At 42.5% G+C, this 27,649-nt stretch overlaps 1 protein-coding gene across 1 annotated transcript in view; it reads left to right on the forward strand.

Moving 5' to 3' along the window:
* Positions 1 to 11,408, forward strand: part of LOC112218056 (GRAM domain-containing protein 4) — a 51,468-nt gene extending 40,060 nt beyond the window's left edge. Inside the window, exons 16-21 of the mRNA XM_042327728.1 lie at positions 2,571 to 2,725; positions 6,208 to 6,355; positions 6,580 to 6,673; positions 6,812 to 6,902; positions 7,010 to 7,078; positions 7,258 to 11,408. Coding sequence (XP_042183662.1) covers positions 2,571 to 2,725; positions 6,208 to 6,355; positions 6,580 to 6,673; positions 6,812 to 6,902; positions 7,010 to 7,078; positions 7,258 to 7,365 — 665 coding nt within the window. The 3' untranslated portion in view covers positions 7,366 to 11,408. The remainder of the gene's footprint in view (positions 1 to 2,570; positions 2,726 to 6,207; positions 6,356 to 6,579; positions 6,674 to 6,811; positions 6,903 to 7,009; positions 7,079 to 7,257) is intronic.
* The last annotated feature ends 16,241 nt before the right edge of the window (positions 11,409 to 27,649 follow it).

Raw genomic sequence — 27,649 nt, forward strand, 5'->3', positions numbered from 1 at the left:
CCCCTTTCCTTGTATCTCCTCTCATCCCTTTCCTTGTGCCACCTCTCATCCCCTTTCCTTGTATCTCCTCTCATCCCCTTTCCTTGTATCTCCTCTCATCCCTTTTCCTTGTATCTCCTCTCATCCCCTTTCCTTGTGCCACCTCTCATCCCCTTTCCTTGTATCTCCTCTCATCCCCTTTCCTTGTGCCACCTCTCATCCCCTTTCCTTGTATCTCCTCTCATCCCCTTTCCTTGTATCTCCTCTCATCCCCTTTCCTTGTGCCACCTCTCATCCCTTTTCCTTGTGCCACCTCTCATCCCCTTTCCTTGTATCTCCTCTCATCCCCTTTCCTTGTGCCACCTCTCATCCCTTTCCTTGTGCCACCTCTCATCCCCTTTCCTTGTGCCACCTCTCATCCCCTTTCCTTGTATCTCCTCTCATCCCCTTTCCTTGTGCCACCTCTCATCCCCTTTCCTTGTATCTCCTCTCATCCCCTTTCCTTGTATCTCCTCTCATCCCCTTTCCTTGTGCCACCTCTCATCCCCTTTCCTTGTATCTCCTCTCATCCCCTTTCCTTGTATCTCCTCTCATCCCCTTTCCTTGTGCCACCTCTCATCCCCTTTCCTTGTGCTCCTCTCATCCCCTTTCCTTGTGCCACCTCTCATCCCCTTTCCTTGTGCCACCTCTCATCCCCTTTCCTTGTGCCACCTCTCATCCCCTTTCCTTGTATCTCCTCTCATCCCCTTTCCTTGTGCCACCTCTCATCCCTTTTCCTTGTGCCACCTCTCATCCCCTTTCCTTGTGCCACCTCTCATCCCCTTTCCTTGTGCCACCTCTCACCCCTTTCCTTGTGCCACCTCTCATCCCCTTTCCTTGTGCCACCTCTCATCCCCTTTCCTTGTGCCACCTCTCATCCACTTTCCTTGTGCCACCTCTCATCCCCTTTCCTTGTACCACCTCTCATCCCTTTTCATTGTGCCACCTCTCATCCCCTTTCCTTGTACCACCTCTCATCCCTTTTCCTTATGCCACCTCTCATCCCTTTTCCTTGTGCCACCTCTCATCCCTTTTCCTTGTGCCACCTCTCATCCCCTTTCCTTGTACCACCTCTCATCCCTTTTCCTTGTGCCACCTCTCATCCCTTTTCCTTATGCCACCTCTCATCCCTTTTCCTTATGCCACCTCTCATCCCCTTTCCTTGTACCACCTCTCATCCCTTTTCCTTGTGCCACCTCTCATCCCCTTTCCTTGTGCCACCTCTCATCCCTTTTCCTTGTGCCACCTCTCATCCCTTTTCCTTGTGCCACCTCTCATCCCTTTTCCTTATGCCACCTCTCATCCCCTTTCCTTGTGCCACCTCTCATCCCTTTTCCTTATGCCACCTCTCATCCCTTTTCCTTGTGCCACCTCTCATCCCCTTTTCCTTGTGCCACCTCTCATCCCCTTTCCTTGTGCCACCTCCATCCCTTTTCCTTGTGCCACCTCTCATCCCCTTTCCTTGTGCCACCTCTCATCCCTTTTCCTTGTGCCACCTCTCATCCCCTTTCCTTGTGCCACCTCTCATCCCCTTTCCTTGTGCCACCTCTCATCCCCTTTCCTTGTGCCACCTCTCATCCCCTTTCCTTGTGCCACCTCTCATCCCCTTTCCTTGTGCCACCTCTCATCCCCTTTCCTTGTGCCACCTCTCATCCCCTTTCCTTGTGCCACCTCTCATCCCCTTTCCTTGTGCCACCTCTCATCCCCTTTCCTTGTGCCACCTCTCATCCCCTTTCCTTGTGCCACCTCTCATCCCCTTTCCTTGTGCCACCTCTCATCCCCTTTCCTTGTGCCACCTCTCATCCCTTTTCCTTGTGCCACCTCTCATCCCCTTTCCTTGTGCCACCTCTCATCCCCTTTCCTTGTGCCACCTCTCATCCCCTTTCCTTGTGCCACCTCTCATCCCCTTTCCTTGTGCCACCTCTCATCCCCTTTCCTTGTGCCACCTCTCATCCCCTTTCCTTGTGCCACCTCCCATCCCTTTTCCTTGTGCCACCTCTCATCCCCTTTCCTTGTACCACCTCTCATCCCCTTTCCTTGTACCACCTCTCATCCCCTTTCCTTGTGCCACCTCTCATCCCTTTTCCTTATGCCACCTCATCCCTTTTCCTTGTGCCACCTCTCATCCCCTTTCCTTGTGCCACCTCTCATCCCCTTTCCTTGTGCCACCTCTCATCCCCTTTCCTTGTGCCACCTCCCATCCCTTTTCCTTGTGCCACCTCTCATCCCCTTTCCTTGTGCCACCTCTCATCCCCTTTCCTTGTGCCACCTCTCATCCCCTTTCCTTGTGCCACCTCTCATCCCCTTTCCTTGTGCCACCTCTCATCCCCTTTCCTTGTGCCACCTCTCATCCCCTTTCCTTGTGCCACCTCTCATCCCTTTTCCTTGTGCCACCTCTCATCCCTTTTCCTTGTGCCACCTCTCATCCCCTTTCCTTGTGCCACCTCTCATCCCTTTTCCTTGTGCCACCTCTCATCCCTTTTCCTTGTGCCACCTCTCATCCCTTTTCCTTGTGCCACCTCTCATCCCTTTTCCTTGTGCCACCTCTCCAGGGCTGTATGCAGGGATCAAGTTCTTCATCATCGACTTCCTGTTTAGGAGCTGTCCCAAACTAAGGGACAAGTATGACACGCCCCACATCATCTGGACCAGCCTGCCCACAGACCCCCAGCTGAAGGAGCGTGGGGGCGCCACACTGTCCAGACGGGTATGTCTCAGACTCTATACTGTTATATGTAATACATGTACAGTTGCGGTCGGAAGTTTACATACACTCCACAAATGTCTTGTTAACGAACTATAGTTTTGGCAAGTCGGCTAGGACACCTACTTTGTGCAAGACACAATTAATTTTTCCAACAATTGTTTACAGACAGATTATTTAACTTATAATTGACTATCACAATTCCAGTGGGTCAGAAGTTTACATACACTAAGGCGACTGTGCCTTTAAACAGCTTGGAAAATTCCAGAAAATTACGCCATGGCTTTAGAAGCTTCTGATTGGCTAATTAACATCATTTGAGCCAATTGGAGGTGTACCTGTGGATGTTTTTCAAGGCCTACCTTAAAACTCAGTGCCTCTTTGCTTGACATCATGGGAAAGTCATAAGAAATCAGCCAAGACCTCAGAAAACTAATTATAAACCTCCAAGTCTGGTTCATCCTTGGGAGCAATTTCCAAACGCCTGAAGGTCACACATTCATCTGTACAAACAATAATATGCAAGTATAAACACAATGGGACCCGGCAGCCGTCATACCGCTCAGGAAGGAGATGCTTTCTGTCTCCTAGAGATGAATGTACTTTGGTGCGAAAAGTGCAAATCAATCCCAGGACAACAGCAAAGGACCTTGTGAAGATGTTGGAGGAAACCGGTACAAAAGTATCTATATCCACAGTAAAACAAGTCCTATATCGACATAACCTGAAAGGCCGCTCAGCAAGGAAGAAGCCACTGCTCCAAAACCGCCATAAAAAAGCCAGACTACGGTTTGCAACTGCACATGGGGACAAAGATCATACTTTTTGGAGAAATGTCCTCTGGTCTGACGAAACAAAAATATAACTGTTTTGCCATAATGACCATAGTTATGTTTGGAGGAAAAAGGGGGAGGCTTGTAAGCCGAAGAACAGGGGTGGCAGAATCATGTTGTGGGGGTGCTTTTCTTGAGATGTTGATATTTTGAAGCAACATCTCAAGACATCAGTCAGGAAGTTAAAAGCTTGTTCGCAAATGTGTCTTCCAAATGGACAATGACCACAAGCATACTTCCAAAGTTATGGCTGAATGACAACAAAGTCAAGGTATTGGAGTGGCCATCACAAAGCCCTGACCTCAATCCTGTAGAAATTTGTTAGCAGAACTGAAAAAGCGTGTGCGAGCAAGGAGGCCTACAAACCTGACTCAGTTACACCAGCTCTGTTAGGAGGAATGGGCCAAAATTCACCCAACTTATTGTGGGTAGCTGGTGGAAGGCTACCCGACACGTTTGACCCAAGTTAAACAATTTAAAGGCAATGCTACCAGATACTAATTGAGTGTATGTAAACTTCTGACCCACTGGGAATGTGATGAAAGTAATAAAAGCTGAAATAAATAACTCTCTCTACTATTATTCTGACATTCTTATTTCACATTCTTAAAATAAAGTGTTGATCCTAACTGACCTAAGACAGGGTATATTTTACTAGGATTAAATGTCAGGAATTGTGAAAAACTGAGTTTAAATGTCGTTGGCTAAGGTGTATATAAACTCCCGACTTCAACTGTATCTTTCTGCATTGTGTACAAAACATCAGGAACACCTTCCTAATATTGAGTTGCACCCCCTTTTACCCTCAGAACAGCCTCAATTCCTCAGTGCATCCACTCTACAAGGTGTGGAAAGCGCTCCACAGGGATGCTGGCCCATGTTGACTCCAATGCTTCCCACAGTTGTGTCAAGTTGACTGAATGTCCTTTGGGTGGTGGAGCATTCTTGATACACACACTGTTGAGCGTGAAAAACCCAGCAACGTTGTTGTTCTTGACAAACCGGTGCGCCTGACACCTAATAGCATACCCCGTTTCAAAGGCAACTTTTCTCTTGACCATTCACCCTCTGTATGGCACACATACACAATACATGTCTCAGTTGTTTCAAGTTTTAAAAATCCTTCTTTAATCTGTCTCTCCTTCATCTACACTGATTGAAGTGGATTTAACAAGTGACATCAAAGGGATCATATCTTTCTCCTGGATTCACCTGGTCAGTCTGTCATGGAAAGAGCCGGTGTTCTTAATGTTTTGTCCACTCAGTGTTTATGTGCATATGTGTACACCAGTGGAGGCTGCTGAGGGGAGGACGGTGCATAATAATGGCTGGAACGGCGTAAATGGAGGGGCATCAAACCATGTATTTGATACCGTTCCACCTATTCCGTTCCAGTCATGACACGAGCCCGTCCTCCCCAATTAAGGTGCAACCAACCACTTCATATTGATGTGTGTCATTGTCGCGGTTCCTCCCTATTCATGTGGGTGTTCACAGCAGCTGGGACTGTGGGATCCCTCATGTCAATGTCTGATCTCCTGAGTTTTCTGTTTCTCCCTCTCAGCTCTCTGGGTATGAAAAGGTAGGGCTACCTAGTGTGCACTTTGGTTCTTGTGTGCCTGTGTGTACGCCACCATCACCTGTGTGTGTGTGTCATTAGCGATGAGCTGCATTCCAAATGGTCCCCTTGCCCATTTGGAATTCAGTAGTAGAGCCATGATAACTGTGAGATCAAAATGTGCCCCGTAGTTTAAACATATGCATCTACCACAGTGCTGTAATAGTGAAGACATTCTCTCAATCAGCTTCATGTTACTTTTGACTGGATCTGTTCTCAGACACTTTCAGAAGGAACCCTATATTCAAAGTGTTTGTGTGTGGTGAGGTAGTAACTGGTAGAAACTGCTTATATGTTTTGGAAAGATAGTGGTTCATTAATAGTATTTGTAGTTTGTGCCAAAAGTTTAGTTCCTAGTGCAATATCTATCATAATATCATATCTACTCTCTCATAAAATCACATACAATTATTAAAGGTTGTTTTATCACTTATCAATATTTATCTATGTTTTCCAGTGTGTGTATTCTGGAGAAATGTACTAAAAATGATAAGCCCGTCTCACTATCTTCCAGTCTTTTTTGACACGTTTCATTCTTTACTGTGAAAGATTATGGTCCCGTATGAGTTCATGGCTTCATGCCTTGCATGAGACACACCACAACCTTATCATTCACATCCCCATAAGCAAGGCACCCAACGCGCTCTACAAGCACCCCAGCCAATATACACTGCTTCCCAAACAACTGCTCACCTGAGTAAGCTTTGATTGATGCTGAAGTCAAAGCCAAGCTGCTGGTTTGAGAGAGTCTGCTATAATACACATGTGCTGCTTGGGTTTAGCTAATTCTCTGGTTCCTGGTCTAACATGCTGCCCTCTCTCCTCCATCCATCCCTCTCTTCCTCCGTCCATCCCTCTCTTCCTCCGTCCATCCCTCTCTTCCTCCGTCCATCCCTCTCTTCCTCCGTCCATCCCTCTCTCCCTCCGTCCATCCCTCTCTTCCTCCGTCCATCCCTCTCTCCCTCTGTCCTTTCCTCTCTCCCTCTGTCCTTTCCTCTCTCCCTCTGTCCTTTTCCCCACTCTGTTTCTCTTAGATTCAGCCGGCAGTAGCTCGTGGGAGTCTAGGGACAGGCCTAGCATGCGGTACCAGTCTAGAGGAACAGACTGGCAGGGTCTACAATACTAAGAAGGGTTCTTTCCACGAGGTCTTCAATCTATCCGAGGATGAGCGCCCTCTAGCAGGTTGGTAGAGCGCCACAGAATAAACCTCAGCAGCGACAGCTACATTGTGCCTGGCTAGCTTCCTCCCCTGTTACATGTTGACTCTGTTTCCATAGTCAATGATGAACTTAGTGTTTATTTATTGTGTTATGTTGGGGCAGTGCAAGCTGTGAAACCATCAATATTGACTGTGTGTTGGCAGTGTGGCAGACTTTTGCGTGTGTCTTGATTGGTTTTGTTTGCAGTGTGTGAGAATGGCTGGCGATGCTGCTTGATCAACAGGGACAGGAAGAGTCCCACTGACTACATCCGTAATGGGGTGCTCTTTGTCACTGAAAAGTAAGCCATCTACTGCCAACACCTAGCTGTCACATGTAGAAATCCCACTTGGCATCATGTTGTATTAGTTTGTGTATTCAGGTGTATTATATTGGCCTACTTCTTCATGCTTATTATGTGTTTTCTATCCATCACCAGTTACCTTTGCTTTGAAAGCTCAAGCTCCAGGTCAAACTCTTCTAAAAAGAATAAAGTCATCAAACTGATTGACATCACTGATATTCAGAAGGTGGGTGTCTTCATCTTTGCTCCACCTTCTGTCCAATGCCTCAATTCTTTGGTTTCTAAAAATGTACTGCTGCAGTAGAATGTAAATGTTTTTTTTTTGTCCCACAGTACAAAGTCTTGTCTGTACTGCCTGGGTCTGGAATGGGAATCTCCATAGCAACACCGTCCACCCAGAAGGTAGGAACACTTATGGACAGTCTATTTTAGACCATGTTTTCTCTCTATTTAGGTCTGGTACTGTTGGTCAATATACTATTAATAAGTTGATCTGTGATCTTCCACCCTCCTTTCCTCCCGGCTTGTCACTCTACATCTGTCTACTTGTCTACCTCTGTCTTTATTTCTCTCTCTCTCAGCCGTTGGTGTTTGGTGCCATGATCCACAGGGACGAGGCCTTTGATGCCATCTTCACACAGTACATGAAGACGGCGACCATGACTACAGCCATCAACCCTGAGACCTAACGAACCAAGATGGCTACCTTCACCAGGGACTTCCTTACTGACACAGAGACATAGCTATGTAGTACACCGAGAGCCACCACTGCGACTGGCCATTTATTACTTGTGAAAATATGTTAAGCTAGTATCCATGCCAAGGTGGTGGATTCCTCCACCAAGCCAGGGAGCCTTGGCACATAGATTAGCATGTGAATATGGTATCCACTTGATTTGAGGCCTCGTCCATCACTATAGAGCCCAAGGTCTTTCTATCCTCTCGCTGATGACTCAAGCTCCTCATTGGGTCTAACTAAGGAACTACGACTCCTGGACCATTGCTGCCTCCTGCCTCCTATTGGTTGGGTCGAGGCTGTTGTGTCAAGGGATAGAGCCACACTTGGTTCTTGTTTAGCTGTTTCTCTGTACTGAGGTTTTCAGTGTGTCACAGGAGGTTGGTGGCACCTTAATTGGGGAGGAAGGTATTGTGGTAATGACTGGAGCAGAATCAGTGGAATGGTATCAAACACATTGTTTCCAGTTGTTTGATGCCATTCCATTTGCTCCGTTCCGGCCATTATTATGAGCCGTCCTCCCCTCAGCAGCCGTGTGTGTGTGTGTGGTGGTTATACATTAGTCGTCTATTGTGCTGTTTCAGGAGGAGGCTGGATCTCCTTGTCTGTCTGACAGGATTGTCTGTCAATCCCATAGTGTGTATCGCATGCACATTGGTGCCCATTGCTCCACTGAATGCCCTCCGCTTCTGCCTTCAATAGGATTGATTTTGATTGATATAGATATCACTGGTGGCCTTGCACAGGTCTTAGGCTACACATTTTGGAAGTGTCAGTTAACAAGTGCACCAGAAACCATGCCTTGTTAGGTTAAAAAAAATAGTGCTCACGTTTACGAAAACCTCAAGCCTTCATGTGCCCCAGTTGATGATATTTTAGTAGAATTTCAACAGTAGCCTTTATTTTGAGGGATGGAACAGGAATAATGTAAAGATGTTCAGCTAAAAGCCGGGGGAATGCTGGAGATATTGTAGGGAATAACTTTCTCACACATATTTGTGTCTTGTTAAAGGAAAGGTATGGATTTACATGTACATGTTAAGGAGTCATGATGCATTCATACGCACCACATAAACATGACATAGTATTTCTGAAGCCTTAGAGTGTGTTTATTATGTAGATCAGTATGTGATTTATAATATGTGACATTCTACATATACCTAATTGGCTTAGTAAAACTATGTAGGTTTTATGGAGTGTTTTTTGGAATGTGTTGTGAGAACTTTATTGGACAGATTACATGGAAAACAATACCAAAACAAGCTATTTCCAAAAAGCAGAAGCCTTTTCTACACTGCCTTGTTCAACCACTCAATGAAGCCTTTTCTAATCTTCTCACAGATGTAGGCCAGGATTCAAACCAATGAGGCACTGTACTTTTTGCTTTCCATTAATTCTGAGGTGTAACTTCACGGAAATTGCCATTGGATCACGAAAGTACACGTTCTTAAAATGTATTTTTAAAAATTTTGACAACTTAATAAGTGCAGTGTAATATCGGTAATTTGTGCTAGTTTGAATCACGAGCCGAAATGTTGGTAATAACACTTCCTTTTGGGTTTTGACACCAAATGGTAGAGGGGTTTGAAGTAAACGCTTAACTATGTTCTAGCTGAACACATACTAGTGACTCTATCTAACTGGACATTTTCTGTTTGATGCCTTTAGTCTACGTTTCATTAGGCGTATGTACGGGATACATGGTATACACCGTCCAACAAAATGCTGACTTGCAGGTTCCTTCTCGACAATGCAACAACAATAAATCATTTAATATATGAATACAAACATGAAGTAAATGTCTCAGTAGAATAGATTAAACATTTGAGCATAAGTATAATGCAGGAAGGCACAATTTTTTGTTCAATGTCGACACATGTTTTGGGGAAGGGGGGATTGGGTGGCAAGCGTTTAAATTGTGCAGTACGCCAGGGTGTGTCAAACTCATTTTGCCCCGGGGGTCCGCATTCGGTCTTCAACGAGGTCTGGAGGGCAGCACAGAATAAATAAATAAAAATCCTCGCTCTCAAAATCTGCAAAAAATAAACCTCTATCCATCGTTTTGGGAAATTCCGATGCTCCCTGACGGTCTGGCTTTCATTTCAGTGATTATTAGCGAGTTGGATACAGTCAAGAAACTGTATGTAGGTCCATTATCATTCCTACACAGTTTCAATTTGGTTTTAGTCATTTAAAAGTATATTGAATTTGTCGTCCCCCCGCATCCAAAAAATGGTTTGACATCCTTGGTCTATATCTAGTAACTTAGGTCTTTCACTCTCCAAGCCTCTCCAGGAAGTTAGATATATACTTAAAGGCCCAATGCAGCCATTTTTATATCAATATCAGGGTAATAATTACGTTTCTTACTCTAATAGATTTCCAATAGAAATAGGTAAAAAATTGCTTTAGCAACAAACTTTCTCTAGCAAGAATTTTTCTAGGACTTGCTGAGAGTGGTCTGAGTGGTTTGTTTTCCATTTAAAATGGTAAGAAGTAAACCAAAATAGCTTCTTAGCTAAGATACATTTTTCAAGCAAGAACATTGCTAGACTGTCTGGAAGTGGGCTGGACACATACTACTAAAACTAGCTGTTATTGTCAGAAAGGTTTGGAACTATTTGTTATTGATCTATTAATCATTTTGCCTCATGGTGATGTCACCATGGAAAGCTGACACTCGCCCATGCAAACCTGCTGATTAGAGGGTCCTGTGTAGATTGTATTTTCAACCAGCAATTATCAGGAAATAATACTAATCACATTTGTTCTGGCTTTAACAGTGTTATTTGATATAAAACAAAATCTGAAAAAACTGAAAGTTGACTGTACTGGGCCTTTAAGAAGCACAGAATGTACAGATTGTATTTTTTGTTGTTGGCCAAAAGGTTTATTTTACTGCTTCTCATTTAGTTTTGCCCTATACCTGTACTGTTTACAGTGGTTCAGTTCTAACCTCCACTGCTTTCGGACCGTTTGATTCCTTGTGAGACTGAGGGTATGAAGACTGGGTTGGTAAATCTTGTGATGGAGAACGTTTGTGTGCTGATAACCCTAAGTGGTCACATGTTTAAACTCACCTTTTTTTTTGCGCATATGCAGATGTTTAGTAAAGTATTCCATTTTTATATTTTCCTGTCACAACTGTCTTGTGCTTTTACTTCTAAAAATGAAAAAATGCCACCTGCTGCTGAAGAGAACAGATTTAGCTTCTCCTCTTCCTCTCTATCATCCAGTATCTATCTTTGGCAGTAACATGCAGGTATTTATGCTAATTAGGCCAATCAAAGACTTATGCAACACTATGCAACACTCTTTGCAAGAGGAGAGTGAATTGAAAGGTGTCATTTCGTGGAGTAATGTTGCTAACAAATCTGTGTGAATCACCACTCTCTGTCTGAACAATGTCAGTTTATGGCATGGCTGTCAACTGGAAGATTGAAAGTCATCATTACTGTGTTCCCAAACCATCAACAAGGTGTTGTAAAAAAAAAAAGCCCTCGTTGACTCCTCTTCATCAATTGTTAACTCTCAGTATGATGGCAATGGCTTCACCAAGTCCTCTGGTAGGTTAGGTGCAGTTTCTGCCACATTGCAGTGTTGACCTACCATGTCCTTTACAGTGGTTCAGGAGGATTGTGAACCTGTATACATTTTCAGAGAAGGATGGACATTGTCTCTATAGTTCTGTATCAGAGGTGCAGAGATTGTTTAAACCACTCAAAGGCTTGGACACTGCAGTGCTAATCATGTTAACCAAGTATTTCTTTTAACTGTAAATTCTTGTTAGCAGATTTTGCATAATACTTCCCAATCCATTTAACTGTTTTAGGAAAGATTACTGCTTAGTTTTGAATACTTTGTAATCTGCGGTGTCCACTGACAAATGATTTTATATATGAAATAATGTAATATATAAATCCCTCATTTTTTTAAAGAATATAATGTTTATTGTAAAATGTTATGTACATTATTTAAGTAAACCAATTTAAAGTATTGATTTTTTTTTGGCATTTTCTTTAGTTTCTCAGTAACTTTGTTTCACAGTTCAAAGTTGACTGTGTTGCTTATTCATTTCTTTAGCCCTGTGATCGGGATGCTCCCTTGATCTCGGGAGGCATATCGTACTGCACTTGCAAAGTTTGGGAAGCACTGGGTCAAGACTAGGTCTGTTGCGGTGACTATATTACCCGCAATCATGAGTCATGACTGCATTAAAATTCCACGTCACCATGACTCAATGGTCATCTTTTATGCACTCAGTGCATGCCTTTTTGTAGTAGGCCTGCCTAACTTGCTAACTACCATAAGGTCCTAACTGCCTGGTACTCAGGGCTCTATTGTCCATCTAAAAACTCTGACATCAATGCAAATGCAGTTGAAAGTCACAGAAAATAGTACAGGGGGAAAAAATATCCTTGAATGAGTAGGTCTGTCAACTTTTGACTGGTACTGTGTGTGTATGTGTATATATATTTATATTTATATATATATGTGTGTATATATATATATATATATACAGTGGGGCAAAAACATACATACATACATACAGTATTTAGTCAGCCACCAATTGTGCAAGTTCTCCCACTTTTAAAGATGAGAGAGGCCTGTAATTTTCATCATAGGTACACTTCAACTATGACAGGCAAAATGAGAAGAAAAAAAATCCAGAAAATCACATTGTAGGATTTTTAATGAATTTATTTGCAAATTATGGTGGAAAATAAGTATTTGGTCGCCTCTCTCATCTTTAACTAAGCTAGCCGTTTCACATCCGTTACACTCACCCCCCTTTTGACCTCCTTTTTTCCGCAGCAACAGCATCAATGTAACAGTATAACTTTAGACCGTCCCCTCGCCCATACCCGGGCGTGAACCAGGGACACTCTGCACACGCCAACAACTGACACCCACGAAGCATCGTTACCCATCGCTCCACGAAAGCCGCGGCCCGTGCAGAGCAAGGGGAACTACTACTTCAAGGTCTCAGAGCAAGTGACGTCACAGATTGAAACGCTATTTAGCGCGCACCGCTAACTAAGCTAGCCATTTCACATCCGTTACATAGGCGTATGCAAACGTGTGTGTATACCCTTGAGAACAACGGTTGGACATCTTGAACTCGGTCTCCAGCTCTTATTATACTGTACCTCAGTTCTCCAATGGCACTGGAGTCATTCCACGTACCTTTTGATTACCTGAGGGAAATGCACCGATGCTCTGATGCTGCCCCAAAGCTCTGTCTAAACGTAAAAACGCCTCCCTTGCAATACAGTTCAGGAAACATTTCATATCTGCGAGAAATAATACTAATAATAAAAGCTTAAATTACTACACAACTTTATAGGGTTAGTGTTCCCACATGGCCATATTTCCATGTTACAGTACTTGTTTATGGAAGACAGAGGACCACCTTTTCTAATTAGCTTGCGACTCTAATTAGCTTACAAATTTGTTGGATGCATTTGCAGTTTGTTTTGGTTGTTTCTGATTATTTTGTGCCCAATAGAAATGAATGGTAGATAATGTATTGTATAATTTTGAGTCACTTTTATATTAAATAAGAATATAATATGTTTCTAAACACTTCTACATGTAATGTGGATGCTACTATGACTACTGATAATCATTAATGAACCGTGAATAATGATTAGTGAGAAAGTTAGGCATAAATATCACACCCCACCAAAAATGTTAACCTCCCGTTATTGCTAATGGGGTATGATGTTTGTGCCTCTAACTTTCTCACTCATCATTATTCATGATTCATTAAGGATTATCTGTAATCATGGTAGCATCCACATTGATGTAGAAGATTTCAGAAACAATTTCTAGCCTATTATTAGTTACAATAAAAGGGATTCCAAAATGACACAATACATTATTTACCATTAATTTCCATTGGGCACCACATCATCTGAATTCAACCAAAACAAGTAATCATAAGCTTGGTGTACTCATTGTGTGTTAAGAATATAGGACCAAATACAAAACCTTTTGACTACTTTAATACAGATATAAGTGAATTTGTGCAAATATTGATGACCCCCTTTTGGGGTGGACTATGTACAAAAAGTGCTGTAGTTTCTAAATGGTTCAACCTCACAGTCAATGTATCCCTGTATATAGCATTTACTTTCTCGTGTTCTTCTTATTCCTTATTTTGATTTATTGTGAGTTTTTGTTCTACCTTGTTTTTGATTTTGATTTGATTTTTACTACATTGATATTGATTACTGCATTGTTGGGCTTGGAGCTTGCAATATTAGGCATTTCCCTGTACTTGTACACGTGACATTAAAAACTTGAAACTATCATTTAAAATACAAAGTGCTGGAGTTCAGAGACAAAAAAATATATAATGTGTTGCTGTCCAAAAACCTTACTGTATAAGGTCCTTGGACGGGAAAGAAGTAGGCTAACAGTATATCTTGGGGTAGTTAATCTTGTACTGGTATGATCCATCCAACTAGTTCTGACATGACCATGCTGTCCAGCATAGTCAAGTCGGGGTTACCATCCAACTAGTTCTGACATGACCATGCTGTCCAGTGTGGTCAAGTCGGGGTTACCATCCAACTAGTTCTGACATGACCATGCTGTCCAATGTAGTCAAGTCGGGGTTACCATCCAACTAGTTCTGACATGACCATGCTGTCCAGTGTGGTCAAGTCGGGGTTACCATCCAACTAGTTCTGACATGACCATGCTGTCCAATGTAGTCAAGTCGGGGTTACCATCCAACTAGTTCTGACATGACCATGCTGTCCAATGTAGTCAAGTCGGGGTTACCATCCAACTAGTTCTGACGTGACCATGCTGTCCAATGCAGTCAAGTCGGGTTACCATCCAACTAGTTCTGACATGACCATGCTGTCCAATGTAGTCAAGTCGGGGTTACCATCCAACTAGTTCTGACATGACCATGCTGTCCAATGTAGTCAAGTCGGGGTTACCATCCAACTAGTTCTGACATGACCATGCTGTCCAGCGTGGTCTAGGTCCATCCAACTAGTTCTGACATGACCATGCTGTCCAATGTAGTCAAGTCACCATCCAACTAGTTCTGACATGACCATGCTGTCCAATGTAGTCAAGTCGGGGTTACCATCCAACTAGTTCTGACATGACCATGCTGTCCAGTGTGGTCAAGTCGGGGTTACCATCCAACTAGTTCTGACATGACCATGCTGTCCAGTGTGGTCAAGTCGGGGTTACCATCCAACTAGTTCTGACATGACCATGCTGTCCAGCGTGGTCTAGTCGGGGTTACCATCCAACTAGTGATAATTTTAATTGATTTGTTCTCCATTGGATTGCACTATTATTATTTCATAAATAACTATTTAGCGTAGGAGCACAATAATTCAGTGCTATTTCAGGTCAATTTATCAACACAACTAGCCCCAGTTTGTTGAACTTCAGTTTGGTGTTTAATTTTGGACAGTGAGGACAAACCCAGCCTGCCTCGCTCCTTCCACACTGAGCCCAAACCAGAGTCACTGGGTCCTGTTGGTGACAGTGGAGCCCAGTATGCAGCGTAGGATCCAGAGATGGCTTCAATGAAGCGGGAAGACTGCAGTCAAACAATGAGGCTTAATGTCAACATTTAAGACAAAGAGTAGAAAAAAAGAGGTTGGGAAATCTGTTTTTTATTTAAAGAGAAAGAGGGTCAACCTCCATAATGAATGTTCTTTCCCTTTCTGTATTGACTCCATTGTTCTCTCTTGTGTGTCTTCCGTGACCTCATTTTAGAATTACTGATCAGGCCACAAAGATAGGCCTATGTCAATCAACAATGGAAACTAGGAGCGTGCACTTTTATTGCATGCTGAATCTACAGCTGAATCAAGCACACCCAAATTCACTTGACAAAATGTACCTTATATAGTTTTACAATTGTTTTTATTTACCTTTGTCATCTACATGCATTGATAAATGGTTTATTTTAACTGATTGGCTCTTGTGTCATTCACACAGGAAAGAGTCCTGACAAAGTCGAGACATTCTCTACATCCAGAGAGCAACAGCAGGAAGATCACAGAGCTAACTGGTCTCACAACTGCCCACATTGTGAGAAGATTTTTCAATTTCCATCAAAGCTTGAAAAAGTTTTAAGAACACACTGGAGAGAAGCTTTACAATTGCTCTGACTGTGGGCAAAGTTTCTCTCAATTGGGTAACTTCAATTGTATTCAGCAGATAAACACATTAAATAAATCTTACTCCTGCTCTGACTGTGGGAAGTGCTTTACAACATCAAGTCATCTGACAGTTCATCAGAGAATTCACACTGGAGAGAAGCCTTACTCCTGCTCTGTGGGAAGTTCTTCACAAGATCTGATATGGTAACAGTTCATCAGAGTGCACACAGGTGAGAAACCTTACTCCTGCTCTGACTGCAGAAAGTCCTTCACAAGATCTGATATTGTAACAGTTCATCAGAGTGCACACAGGAGAGAAACCTTACTCCTACTCTCACAACTGTATAATATCACCAGATAACGACACCGAAGAGGAACCTCATCAGTCCTCTGCTTTCAGACCTCCAAAGATTAAAATCACACTCAATTCTCACTTCATAAATGGAGTTGTTAAATATTTTTTATTTAACCTTTATTTTATCAGGGTGTCAAACTGAGACCAAGGTTTCTGTCACAGATGAGCCCTGAATTACATAAACTACATAAATACACACATCAAAATGCAAGCAGAATAAAAAACAAACATATTCATCAGTTATAAGATCCTCAATCAGCTGTCTGAATTGCCCTAGAGGCACCAAAACATCCCATTTAAGAACATTTTGAAGACTGTTCCACAAATAAGGTGCAAGAAAACTAAAAGCTGATTTAGCAAACTAAGTAGAACCCAAAGGAAGATTAAGAGTTGCACTACTGTAATCTCATTGTTGCTCACAGTGAAGGAACGGCATAGAATAGGAGACTATTCTACTCCTAGTTAGGCTAATGTCTTATTAGTCAGGTTGTATACTGATTGTAAAAGTTTTGGGCGTCTTTTTACCTACCAGCAAAAACTTTCTTGTATTTTAGTTGTAGTAGATTCAATTGGAACTCAAGATAAAAAATAAAAAACAATGAAGACTTTGTGAGCTCACTGTGATAATGAATTAAATTATTGATCTAATTAGGGTTTTATTGTCCCCCACGATCGGGGAGGGGCCTGGGAATATGTCTCCGTCCTTTAGTAGTTCGTTCATCACAAGCGATATCTCCGATAGCACTGACCCGATCTTGACAAAACTTGGGTGAATGATGCGTCTTGCCATAGAAATTCAGCATTTGCAAAATTACACTGATTGGCCAGATGGTGTTGCTATAACAAGCGATTGAAAATGCAAACTTTGAAAGATCACACCCCTAACCCCATTTGACCTAAAGTCATGATATTTGGTACACATGTCTCTCTCCTCACAAGGAACACATTTGTCTCAGGGACCCATAAGGTTTGCCATGATGGTTTTTCCGCCATTTCGAATTTTGTGAAAAACACTTAAAACGCTATTCCTGTGGCACAGAATGACCGATCTACAGTAAACTTTATGTACCATTTATGGACAAAGTTCTCTCAATGTAATATTTTCCAGACTAGTACCTAAAACACCATGGCCACTATTGACCAACAAGCATTCACGTGGGCATGGTCTGGACACATAAATGCATATAAATCAGTCAATGAGGTTTGTATTGTAACAACATTTGGTACACATGTTGCAAACACTGTCAATACTCAACATACGTAAGAATATTCATATCGGCCACATGGTGGCGCTATTATGGGCACATGTCTATATCTCTTGATCTGTTTGACTCAGAGAGGAAATTTGACACATGCTCAGGGATATGAGTCTAGCTAACCCACGTGATATCTCAGATACCACTGGCCCGATTTTGATGAAACTTGGGTGAATGATGCGTCTTGACATAAAGATCTGTCATTTACAAAATTATACCAATTTTCAGCATCAATGTTTGTTTTAAGAAGCCTTTTTTTGTGGCCATGGTACATACAGTACAATGGAAGGGGGTGTGGCATGCACAGGCATGTAGGCGTAGTTGTTTTCATTTCCTTCAAGTTTCTCAGTAACTTGGTATCACTGCTCAATGTTTGCTGTGTGTGGCTTACTCATTTATGATTTACACTCCCTACCGAAACCACTTGGTGTCACTAGATCATAAGATTCAAAGCTATGCAAAGGATGATCTCCAGCCCAATGTCGTCTACACAATACTATATAACATTTACAATCTGCCCTCGTTTCCGATAATTGTTTTCTGAACGCCTTGTATATAATTAATATTTTCACCCATACGTATAAAGTTATTATGGAAAGAGTAAACAAAATAAACAGATGTTTAAAGTACAATGGTGCTGTCCCTGCAGCTGTTTGTAAACAAATGGTGGTGATGGGTTTTGTATGTTGAAATGTCTGGCTTATTCCCCAAGCTGCTCGTCTTGTTTAGAGGCAATAGGAAAGCTCTGCACATTTTTCTCTGCATGAATAAACCATCTGGCTCCCTCCAGTACTGAGCAGTGTAATCACTTACAGCTCTGGGAGCACAGCGCTGTTTACTACACCTTTGTCAAATTGGTAGTAAATTGTCAGGTTGCACCTTGGATGAGCCAGGTGTAGGTATGGTTGCGTTCTCAGTGGGAGGGCATGCTTGAAAGTCTACATCACAGTGGGTTTATGTAGTATGACTTCTGAGAAGCAGTTATGTAGGGCTTATGAAGCCTTTATGAATGGTGGTTTGTTGATAGAGGGACCCACATTGATAAGGAAAGTGTCTCATCTTGCCACTGTGCTTCTCCTCCCTCTTAGCATGGCTGCAGTTCAACATATGGAGATGCAACAGACAATTGATCATACAGGTTTTCACGACTTCACTTACTGACCACCCTTATCTCGCACCCCCTAATTTGCTCCATGTCCACTTATTTTGCTCATGTTTGAATTTGCCTTTCATGTGAGGTGAATATTAATGTCACATATGTAATGCGGTGGCCAAGCTGGTCTCTAGGCTGTGTAGCTGCAGCAGCCAGCCAGCGTGGTTTAAGGGAATGTCCCAGTGGTGTTAAAAGTTGACATTTCAGAGCCAATTATGCCTGAAATCATCCTCTGGTTTCCCAGCTGTTCCTGCTAATTGCAGTGTAATAAATTCCTAAAGTTCAGGTCACTCAGACTAACACTACAGCGCACCCTGGTAAAGCGGATACAGGACCGTTAACACCAAGGTTTGGCTCACTTGTTGAGTGATAATTGGGGTTAAGGGTCCTGTCCAGTAAACATTGTGTTTTCTGTCGAATTCTGTTCTATTTGGGCAGATGAACGTTGCAGCATCAATGTTCCAAAAATGTGCAATGTCAAATCAAATCAAAATCAAATCAAATTTGATTAGTCACATGCTCCGAATACAACAGGTGAAATGAAATGATTACTTACGAGCCCCTAACCAACAGCGCAGTTTAAAAAAATATGGATAAGAATAAGAGATAAAAGTAACAAGTAATTAAAGAGGAGTAGTAAAAAATAACAATATATATCAAAATCAAATCAAATTTATTTATATAGCCCTTCGTACATCAGCTGATATCTCAAAGTGCTGTACAGAAACCCAGCCTAAAACCCCAAACAGCAAGCAATGCAGGTGTAGAAGCATGGTGGCTAGGAAAAACTCCCTAGAAAAGGCCAAAACCTAGGAAGAAACCTAGAGAGGAACCAGGCTATGTGGGGTGGCCAGTCCTCTTCTGGTTGTGCCGGGTGGAGATTATAACAGAACATGGCCAAGATGTTCAAATGTTCATAAATGACCAGCATGGTCAAATAATAATAAGGCAGAACAGTTGAAACTGGAGCAGCAGCACGGCCAGGTGAACTGGGGACAGCAAGGAGTCATCATGTCAGGTATTCCTGAGGCATGGTCCTAGGGCTCAGGTCCTCCGAGAGAGAGAAAGAAAGAGAGAAAGAGAGAATGAGAGAGAGCACACTTAACTTCACACAGGACACCGAATAGGACAGGAGAAGTACTCCAGATATAACAAACTGACCCTAGCCCCCCGACACATAAACTACTGCAGCATAAATACTGGAGGCTGAGACAGGAGGGGTCAGGAGACACTGTGGCCCCATCCGAGGACACCCCCGGACAGGGAAAAACAGGTAGGATATAACCCCACCCACTTTGCCAAAGCACAGCCCCCACACCACTAGAGGGATATCTTCAACCACCAACTTACCATCCTGAGACAAGGCCGAGTATAGCCCACAAAGATCTCCGCCACGCACAACCCAAGGGGGGGGGCAACCCAGACAGGTAGATCACATCATTGACTCAACCCACTCAAGTAACTCAGCCCCTGTAATAGGGTTAGAGGCAGAGAATCCCAGTGGAAAGAGGGGAACCGGCCAGGCAGAGACAGCAAGGGCGGTTTGTTGCTCCAGAGCCTTTCCGTTCACCTTCCCACTCCTGGGCCAGACTACACTCAATCATATGACCCACTGAAGAGATGAGCAAGGCACTACAGGTATTGCGAACGGCCCAGTACATCACAGGGGCCAGCAACAGTGTGTGAAAACCTTGTGAATACTTATAGAAAACGTTTGACCTCTGTCATTGCCAACAAAGGCTATATAACAAAGTATTGAGATAAACTTTTGTTATTGACCAAATACTTATTTTCCACCATAATTTGCAAATAAATTCATTAAAAATCCTACAATGTGAATTTCTGATTTTTTAAAATCATTTTGTCTGTCATAGTTGAAGTGTACCTATGATGAAAATGACAGGCCTCTCTCATCTTTTTAAGTGAGAGAACTTGCACAATTGGTGGCTGACTAAATACTTTTTTTGCCCCACTGTATATTCCATTTTCACTGGTAAGTTGTACAATTCCCATGGGTGTGTTTCTAAGCATTGGGAACCAATCTTGGACCATTTTCATTTGGCCCAAAGACCTTCTCAGCCACCACGTATCTCTGGACACCAAATAAACAAATCTCCTGTTGGGGTGGAATTGCCTTCATGGTGGCTCTTGAGATGCCTGTCTCAGTAATGAGATGCCTTGAGATGCCTTTGCGTGATGTATTGTTGTCTCTACCTTCTTGCCATTTGTGCTAATGTCTGTGCCCAATAATATTTGTATCGTGTTTTGTGCTGCTACCATGTTGTGCTGCTATTATGTTGTTGTCATGTTGTGTTGCTACCATGCTGTGTTGTCATTTGTTTCTGCCATGCTATGTTGTTGTCTTAGGTCTCTCTTTATGACGTTTGTGTGTTTTGTTCTATTTTTTGTACTTTAAAAAAATCCCAGCCCCTGTCCCCTCAGGAGCCCTTTTGTCTTTTGATAGGCTGTCATTGGAAATAAGAATTTGTTCTTATCTGATTTGCCTAGTTAAATAAAATACAAGTAATTGGCTCCTATTCTGTCTGGGGGACGACTTTGAATATGGGCCGCCTTGCATCCATCAGTCTGCTGTGTTATCACAGCCTTTTTCCATTTGAAAGTTTCTCTTTTGGGTTCTATCCTGCACCGAACCGCAAAACGATGTCTGTTCTGTCACTTCCCAGAGGTGAACTACATCAGCAGATGCTGGATTTAATCATAGCCAGGGATGGCACCCTGTTTGCAGCAGGCATCAGTATTTTCATTTGCCTCTGCTCTTCACTGTTTCTAATATGCATGCCCGCGCTGGAGTAGCGACAGCTCCTCTTATACTTGTGGGGCCCTGCCTCATACTGAATGCTATTGTTTTGGGGTGGTTTGCACACAATTCTGCTCCTACTTGAAAACAGAGATTACTCTGGACATATTACGTTTTGGAACAATTTGTGTGTGCAGGTGTACTGTTCTGTCATGTTCTGTTGAACCTAGAGAGGGAACCTGCTCCTCTGAGAGGAAGCCTGCATCTCCCAATCTATATCATTACTGCCCTCTGCTAAGCTGCTCAACTGTGAATGAGAGAACCTGAGGACAGGACAGTCACTGCATTGGTTGGGTCAATGGTCTTCATCACAATGCATTCAAATGGTACCACATTACCATATTGTATCTACATGTAACTGCCAGAATAATGATAACAGTTGAGTAAATGAGGGACACAAAGTATATTGAAAGCAGGTGCTTCCCAATTGAACACTTATGAGAGACTCTGGAGCAGCGTCTGAGACAACCATTTTCAATACCATCAACAAAAGACCAAATTATGGAATTTCTCATGTTACAATGTTGTCACATCCCTACAATAGAGTTCCAGACACTTGTAGAATCTATGCCAAGGTGCATTGAAGCTTATCTGGCTCGTGGTGGCCAAACTCCCTTTTAAAGGTCCAATGTATTCATGTTTATCTCAATATTAAGTCATTTCTGGGTAAGAATGAAGTACCTTACTGTGATTTGTTTTTAATTAAATTGTAAAAATAAAAAAAATAAAAATAGCTTTTTAGCTAAGAGCAATTTCTCAAGCAAATATATTGCTAGACTGTCTGGGAGTGGTCTGAGTGGGAAGGAGAAAACTGAAAACTAGTTGTTATTGGCAGAGAGGTTTGGAACTCTTTCTTATTGGTCTATTAACTTCTACAGATGCACAATCGAGAGCATCCTGGCGGGCTGTATCACCACCTGGTACGGCAACTGCTCCGCCCTCAACCGTAAGGCTCTCCAGAGGGTAGTGAGGTCTGCACAACGCATCACCGGGGGCAATCTACCTGCCCTCCAGGACACCTACACCACTCGATGTTACAGGAAGGCCATAAAGATCATCAAGGACATCAACCACCCGAGCCACTGCCTGTTCACCCCGCTATCATCCAGAAGGCGAGGTCGGTACAGGTGCATCAAAGCTGGGACCGAGAGACTGAAAAACAGCTTCTATCTCAAGGCCATCAGACTGTGAAACAGCCACCACTAACATTGAGTGGCTGCTGCCAACACACTGACACTGACTCAACTCCAGCCACTTTAATAATGAGAATTGATAGGAAATGATGTAAATATATCACTAGCCACTTTAAACAATGCTACCTTATATAATGTTACTTACCCTACATTATTCATCTCATATGCATACGTATACACTGTACTCTATATCATCGACTGCATCCTTATGTAATACATGTATCACTAGCCACTTTAACTATGCCACTTGGTTTACATACTTATCTCATATGTATATACTGTACTCGATACCATCTACTGTATCTTGCCTATGCTGCTCTGTACCATCACTCATTCATATATCCTTATGTACATATTCTCTATCCCCTTACACTGTGTATAAGACAGTAGTTTTGGAATTGTTAGTTAGATTACTTGTTTGTTATTACTGCATTGTCGGAACTAGAAGCACAAGCATTTCGCTACACTCGCATTAACATCTGCTAACCATGTGTATGTGACAAATACAATTTGATTTGATTTGATTTGATTGTCAAATCAAATCACATTTTACTTGTCACATGCTCCAATTACAACAGCTGTAGACCTTACCGTGAAATGCTTACTTACAAGCCCTTAATCAACAATGCACTTTTAAGAAAAGTAAGAGTTAAGGAAATATTTACTAAATAAACTAATGAATAGAAGAAAATAAAATCATAAAATAACAATAATGAGGTTATATGTACATGTAGGTAGGGGTAAAGTGACTATATGTAGATAATAAACAGCGAATAGCAGCAGCGTAAAAAAAGGGTGGGTCAATGCAAATAGTCTGGGTAGCCGGGTAGACAATGCAAATAGTTCGGGTAGCCATAGAGGTCCTGGATGGCAGGAAGCTTGGCACCAGTTATGTACTGGGCTGCACACACTACCCTCTGTAGTGCCTTGCAGTCGGATGCCGAGCAGTTGCATTACCAGGCAGTGATGCAACCAGTTAGGATGCTCTCGATGGTGCAGCTGTAGAACTTTTTAAGGATCTGAGGATCCATACCAAATCTTTTCAGTCTCCTGAGTGGGAATAGGTATTTTCATGCCCTTTTCACAACTGTCTTGGTATGTTTGGACCATGACTGTTTGTTGGTTTTGTGGACTTCAAAGAACTTGAAGCTCTCAACCTGCTCAACTACAGTCCCGTCAATGAGAATTGGGGCATGCTCGGATCTCCTTTCCTGTAGTCCACGATCATCTCCTTTGTCTTGATTGTGTTGAAGGAGAGGTTGTTGTCCTGGCACCACACTGCCAGGACTCTGACCTCCTAGGCTGTCACATTGTTGTCGGGATCAGGTGACCTTTGTGTCATCTGCTAACTTAATGATGGTTTTAGAGTCGTCGTTGGCCACGCAATCATGGGTGAACAGGGAGTACAGGAGGGGACTAAGTACGAACAACTGAGGGGCCCCCGTGTTGAGGATCAGCATGTGGTTGTCTAACCTTACCACCTGAGGGCAGCCCGTAAGGAATTCCAGGATCCAGTTGCAGAGGGAGGTGTTTAGTCCCAGGGTCCTTATCTTAGTGATGAGCTTTGAAAACACTATGGTGTTAAATGCTGAGCTGTAGTCAATGAACAGCATTCTCAACTAGGTGTTCCTTCTGTCCAGATGGGAAAGGCCAGTGTGGAGTGCAATAGAGATTGCGTCATCTGCGGATCTGTTGGGTTGGTATACAATTTGGAGGGGGTCTTGGGTTTCTGGGATAATGGTGTTGATGTGAGCCATGACTAGCCTTTCAAAACACTTAATGGCTACAGACGTGAGTGCTACGGGTCGGCCATGCGGCCTTGTGAATGTTGACCTGTTTAAAGGTCAACTCACATCGGCTACAGAGAGCGTGATCACACAGTCATCCAGAACAACTGGTGCTCTCATGCATGCTTCTGTGTTGCTTGCCTCGAAGCATGCATAGAAGTCATTTAGCTCGTCTGGTAGGCTCGTGTCACTGCTCGCGGCTTGGCTCGCGGCTTGGCTTCCCTTCCTAGGCCAAAACTCCATTTCACTAAACTTTTCAAATTGCTCTTACACTAAAAGGTCATTATCATTATTTTCACAATTTCACAGTATTATTCCAACCTCATAGTGTGTAAATGCACTACATGACCAAAATAATATGGAGTTGGTCACCCCTTTGCTGCTACAAGAGCCTCCACTCTTCTGGGAAGGTTTTCCACTAGATGTTGGAACATTGCTACGGGGACTTGCTTCCATTCAGCCACAATAGCATTAGTGAGGTCTGGCACTGATGTTGGGCCATTAGGCTTGGCTCACAGTTCCAATTCATCCCAAAGGTGTTTGATGGGGTTGAGGTAAGGGCTCTGTGCAGGCCAGTCAAGTTCTTCCACTCCGATCTCGACAAACCATTTCTGTATGGACCTCGGTTTGTGCACGGGGCCATTGTCATGCTGAAACAGGAAAGGGCCTTCCCCAAACTGTTTCCACAAAGTTGGAAGCAAATAATCGTCTATAATGTAATTGATTCCCCTTACTAAGGGGCCTAGCCCAAACACTAATAAACAGCCCCAGACCCTTATTCCTCCACCAACAAAATTTACAGTTGGCACTATGCATTGGGGTAGGTAGTGTTCTCCTGGCATCCGTCAAACCCAGCTTAGTTTGTCGGACTGCCAGATGGTGAAGTGTGATTCGTCACTCCAGAGAATGCGATTCCAGTGCTTCGGAGTCCAATGGCGATGAGCTCATCGCTCACCACTCCAGCAAACGCTTGGCATTGCGCATGGTGAACTTAGGCTTGTGTGCTGCAGCTTGGCCATGGAAACTCATTTCATGAAGCTCACAACAAACAGTTATTGTGCTGACGTTGCTTCCAGAAGCTGTTTGGAACTCAGTCGTGAGTGTTGCAACAGAGGACAGGCGATTTTTTCCACACTACGCACTTCAGCACTCTACGGTCTCATTCTGTGAGCTTATGTGGCCTACCACTTCCCAGCTGAGCCGTTGTTGCTGCTAGACGTTTCCACTTCACAATAACATCACTTACAGTCGATCGGGGCAGCTCTAGCAGGGCAGAAATGTGAGGAACTGACTTGTTGGAAAAGTGGCATCCTATTAAGGTGTCATGTTGAAAGTCACTGAGCTCTTCAGTAAGGCCAATGTTTGTCTTTGGAGATTGCATGGCTGTGTACTCGATTTTATACACCTGTCAGCAGTGGGTGTGGCTGAAATAGCTGAATCCACAAATTGTAAGGGGTGTCTACATACTTTAGTTTATATAGTGTATACATAAACACACTTTTAACTGCATTATGCTTTTAAGACACTTTATGTTGGTGTTTCCTTTATTTTGGCAGTTATAGTGCCTTCAGAAAGTATTCACACCCCTTGACTTTTTTACATTTTGTTGTGTTACAATGTGGCATTAAAAGGTATTTAATTGTCTTTTTTTTAAACAATTTGCATAACATACATCTGTAATGTCAAATTGGAAGGACATTTGTAACATTTGTAAAAAATAAAAAAAATTTAAAAAAACATGACAAATGAAACACATATTTGATTTGATAAGTATTCAAACCCCTGAGTCAATACATGTTAATCACCTTTGGCAGCAATTACGTTCGTGAGTCTTTCTGGGTAAGTCTGTAAGCACTTTCCACACCTGGATTTTGCAACATTTGCCTGTTTCTCTTGTGATCCTGTGTGGCTCAGTTGTTAGAGCATGGTGTTGTAATGCCAGGGTTGTGGGTACAATTCCATTGGAGGACCAGTATAAAAATCTATGCACTCACTAGTATAAGTTGCTCTTGTTTAAAGCGTCTGCTAAATTACAAATGTAAATGTACTCCTTTCAAAGTTCTTCAAGCTCTGTCAAATTGTTTGTTGATCACATTTTTTTGCAGTATTACTTAATTGCCTTGTTGCAAACAGAACGTATGTTTTGGAATATTTTTTATAACGTACAAACTTCTTTGTTTTCACTCTGTCAATTATGTTAGTGTTGTGGAATAACTACAATGTTGTTGATCCATCCTCAGTTTTCTCCTATTACCACCATTCGACTCTGTAACTGTTTTAAAGTCACCATTGGCCTTGTGATGAAATCCCTGAGTGGTTCCTTCCTCTCTGACGACTGAGTTACGAAGGACCCCTGTATCTTTGTAGTGACTGGATGTATTGATACACCATCCAAAGGGCAATTAATACTGTAACTTAACCATGCTCAAAGGTATATTCAATGTCTGCTTTTTTTGTATACCCATCTACCAATAGGTGCCCTTTGCGAGGCATTGGAAAACCTTTCTGGTCTTTGTGGTTGAATCTGTGTTAGAAATTCACTGCTCAATCATATGTGTGGGACACAGATATAAGGTAGTCATTCAAAATGCACATTAAACACTATTATTGTCCATGCAACTTCTGTGACTTGTTAAGCAAATGTGTTCTCCTGAACTTATTTAGACTTGCCATACCAAAGGGGTTGAAACATTATTGACTCAATACATTTCAGTTTTTAATTTTTAATTAATTTGTCAACATTTTGAAAAACATAATTCTACTTCGACATTATGGTGAGTTGTGTGTAGGCTAGTGACAGTCGTTTTTTTATAATTCAGGCTTCAACAACATGTTGAAAAAGTCAAGGGGTATGAAAACTTTCCGAAGGCACTAAAACTATATGTTGTACCTATGTTTGTTTTTCTGATGGTGAGATGAGAAGAAGAGAATAGATGATGAATCAACCTTTTTGTAGTTGGAAAGACAAGCTATTCAATGTTTTCTGGAATGTCATTTTCATTTGCCTAGAACTTTTACATTTTTATTTCTGCTGACTAGATGCTGGGATAAGCCCTTGAGTCTTTCAATGTAGAGTTGTGTGGGAAAACTGTCACATTGTCAATTCTAATTAGCTGGACACACACATTCATTGGGTATGTATAATCTGGGGCCCATGGGAGTTTGGGAGATTGTTTTTCATAGTGCTGCTTTTGTTAATGATGTTGAGGTTAAACAGATGTTGAAGTTAAGGTGTGTGTGTGTGTATGTGTGTGTGTGTGTGTGTGTGTGTGTGTGTGTGTGTGTGTGTGTGTGTGTGTGTGTGTGTGCGCACCTGCCATATGAAGAACCCACTTAATATATCCTTCATGTCTTCAAACGAGACGATTGGAGCTTCCAAGCACATTGTTATCTTCAAGAAAAGTCATTAACATCAAGGTGATGTTATTTGTTTACTTGTCGAAGATAAATCATTTAAGATTCCCTCTTTCAAAACGTGATGTGTTATGACCAGCTGAAGGGAAACAGCAGCACCCTCACCGCTGCTGTTAT

This window comes from Oncorhynchus tshawytscha, linkage group LG01 (assembly GCF_018296145.1).
Source record: "Oncorhynchus tshawytscha isolate Ot180627B linkage group LG01, Otsh_v2.0, whole genome shotgun sequence".
NCBI classification, from domain to species: Eukaryota; Metazoa; Chordata; class Actinopteri; order Salmoniformes; family Salmonidae; genus Oncorhynchus; species Oncorhynchus tshawytscha.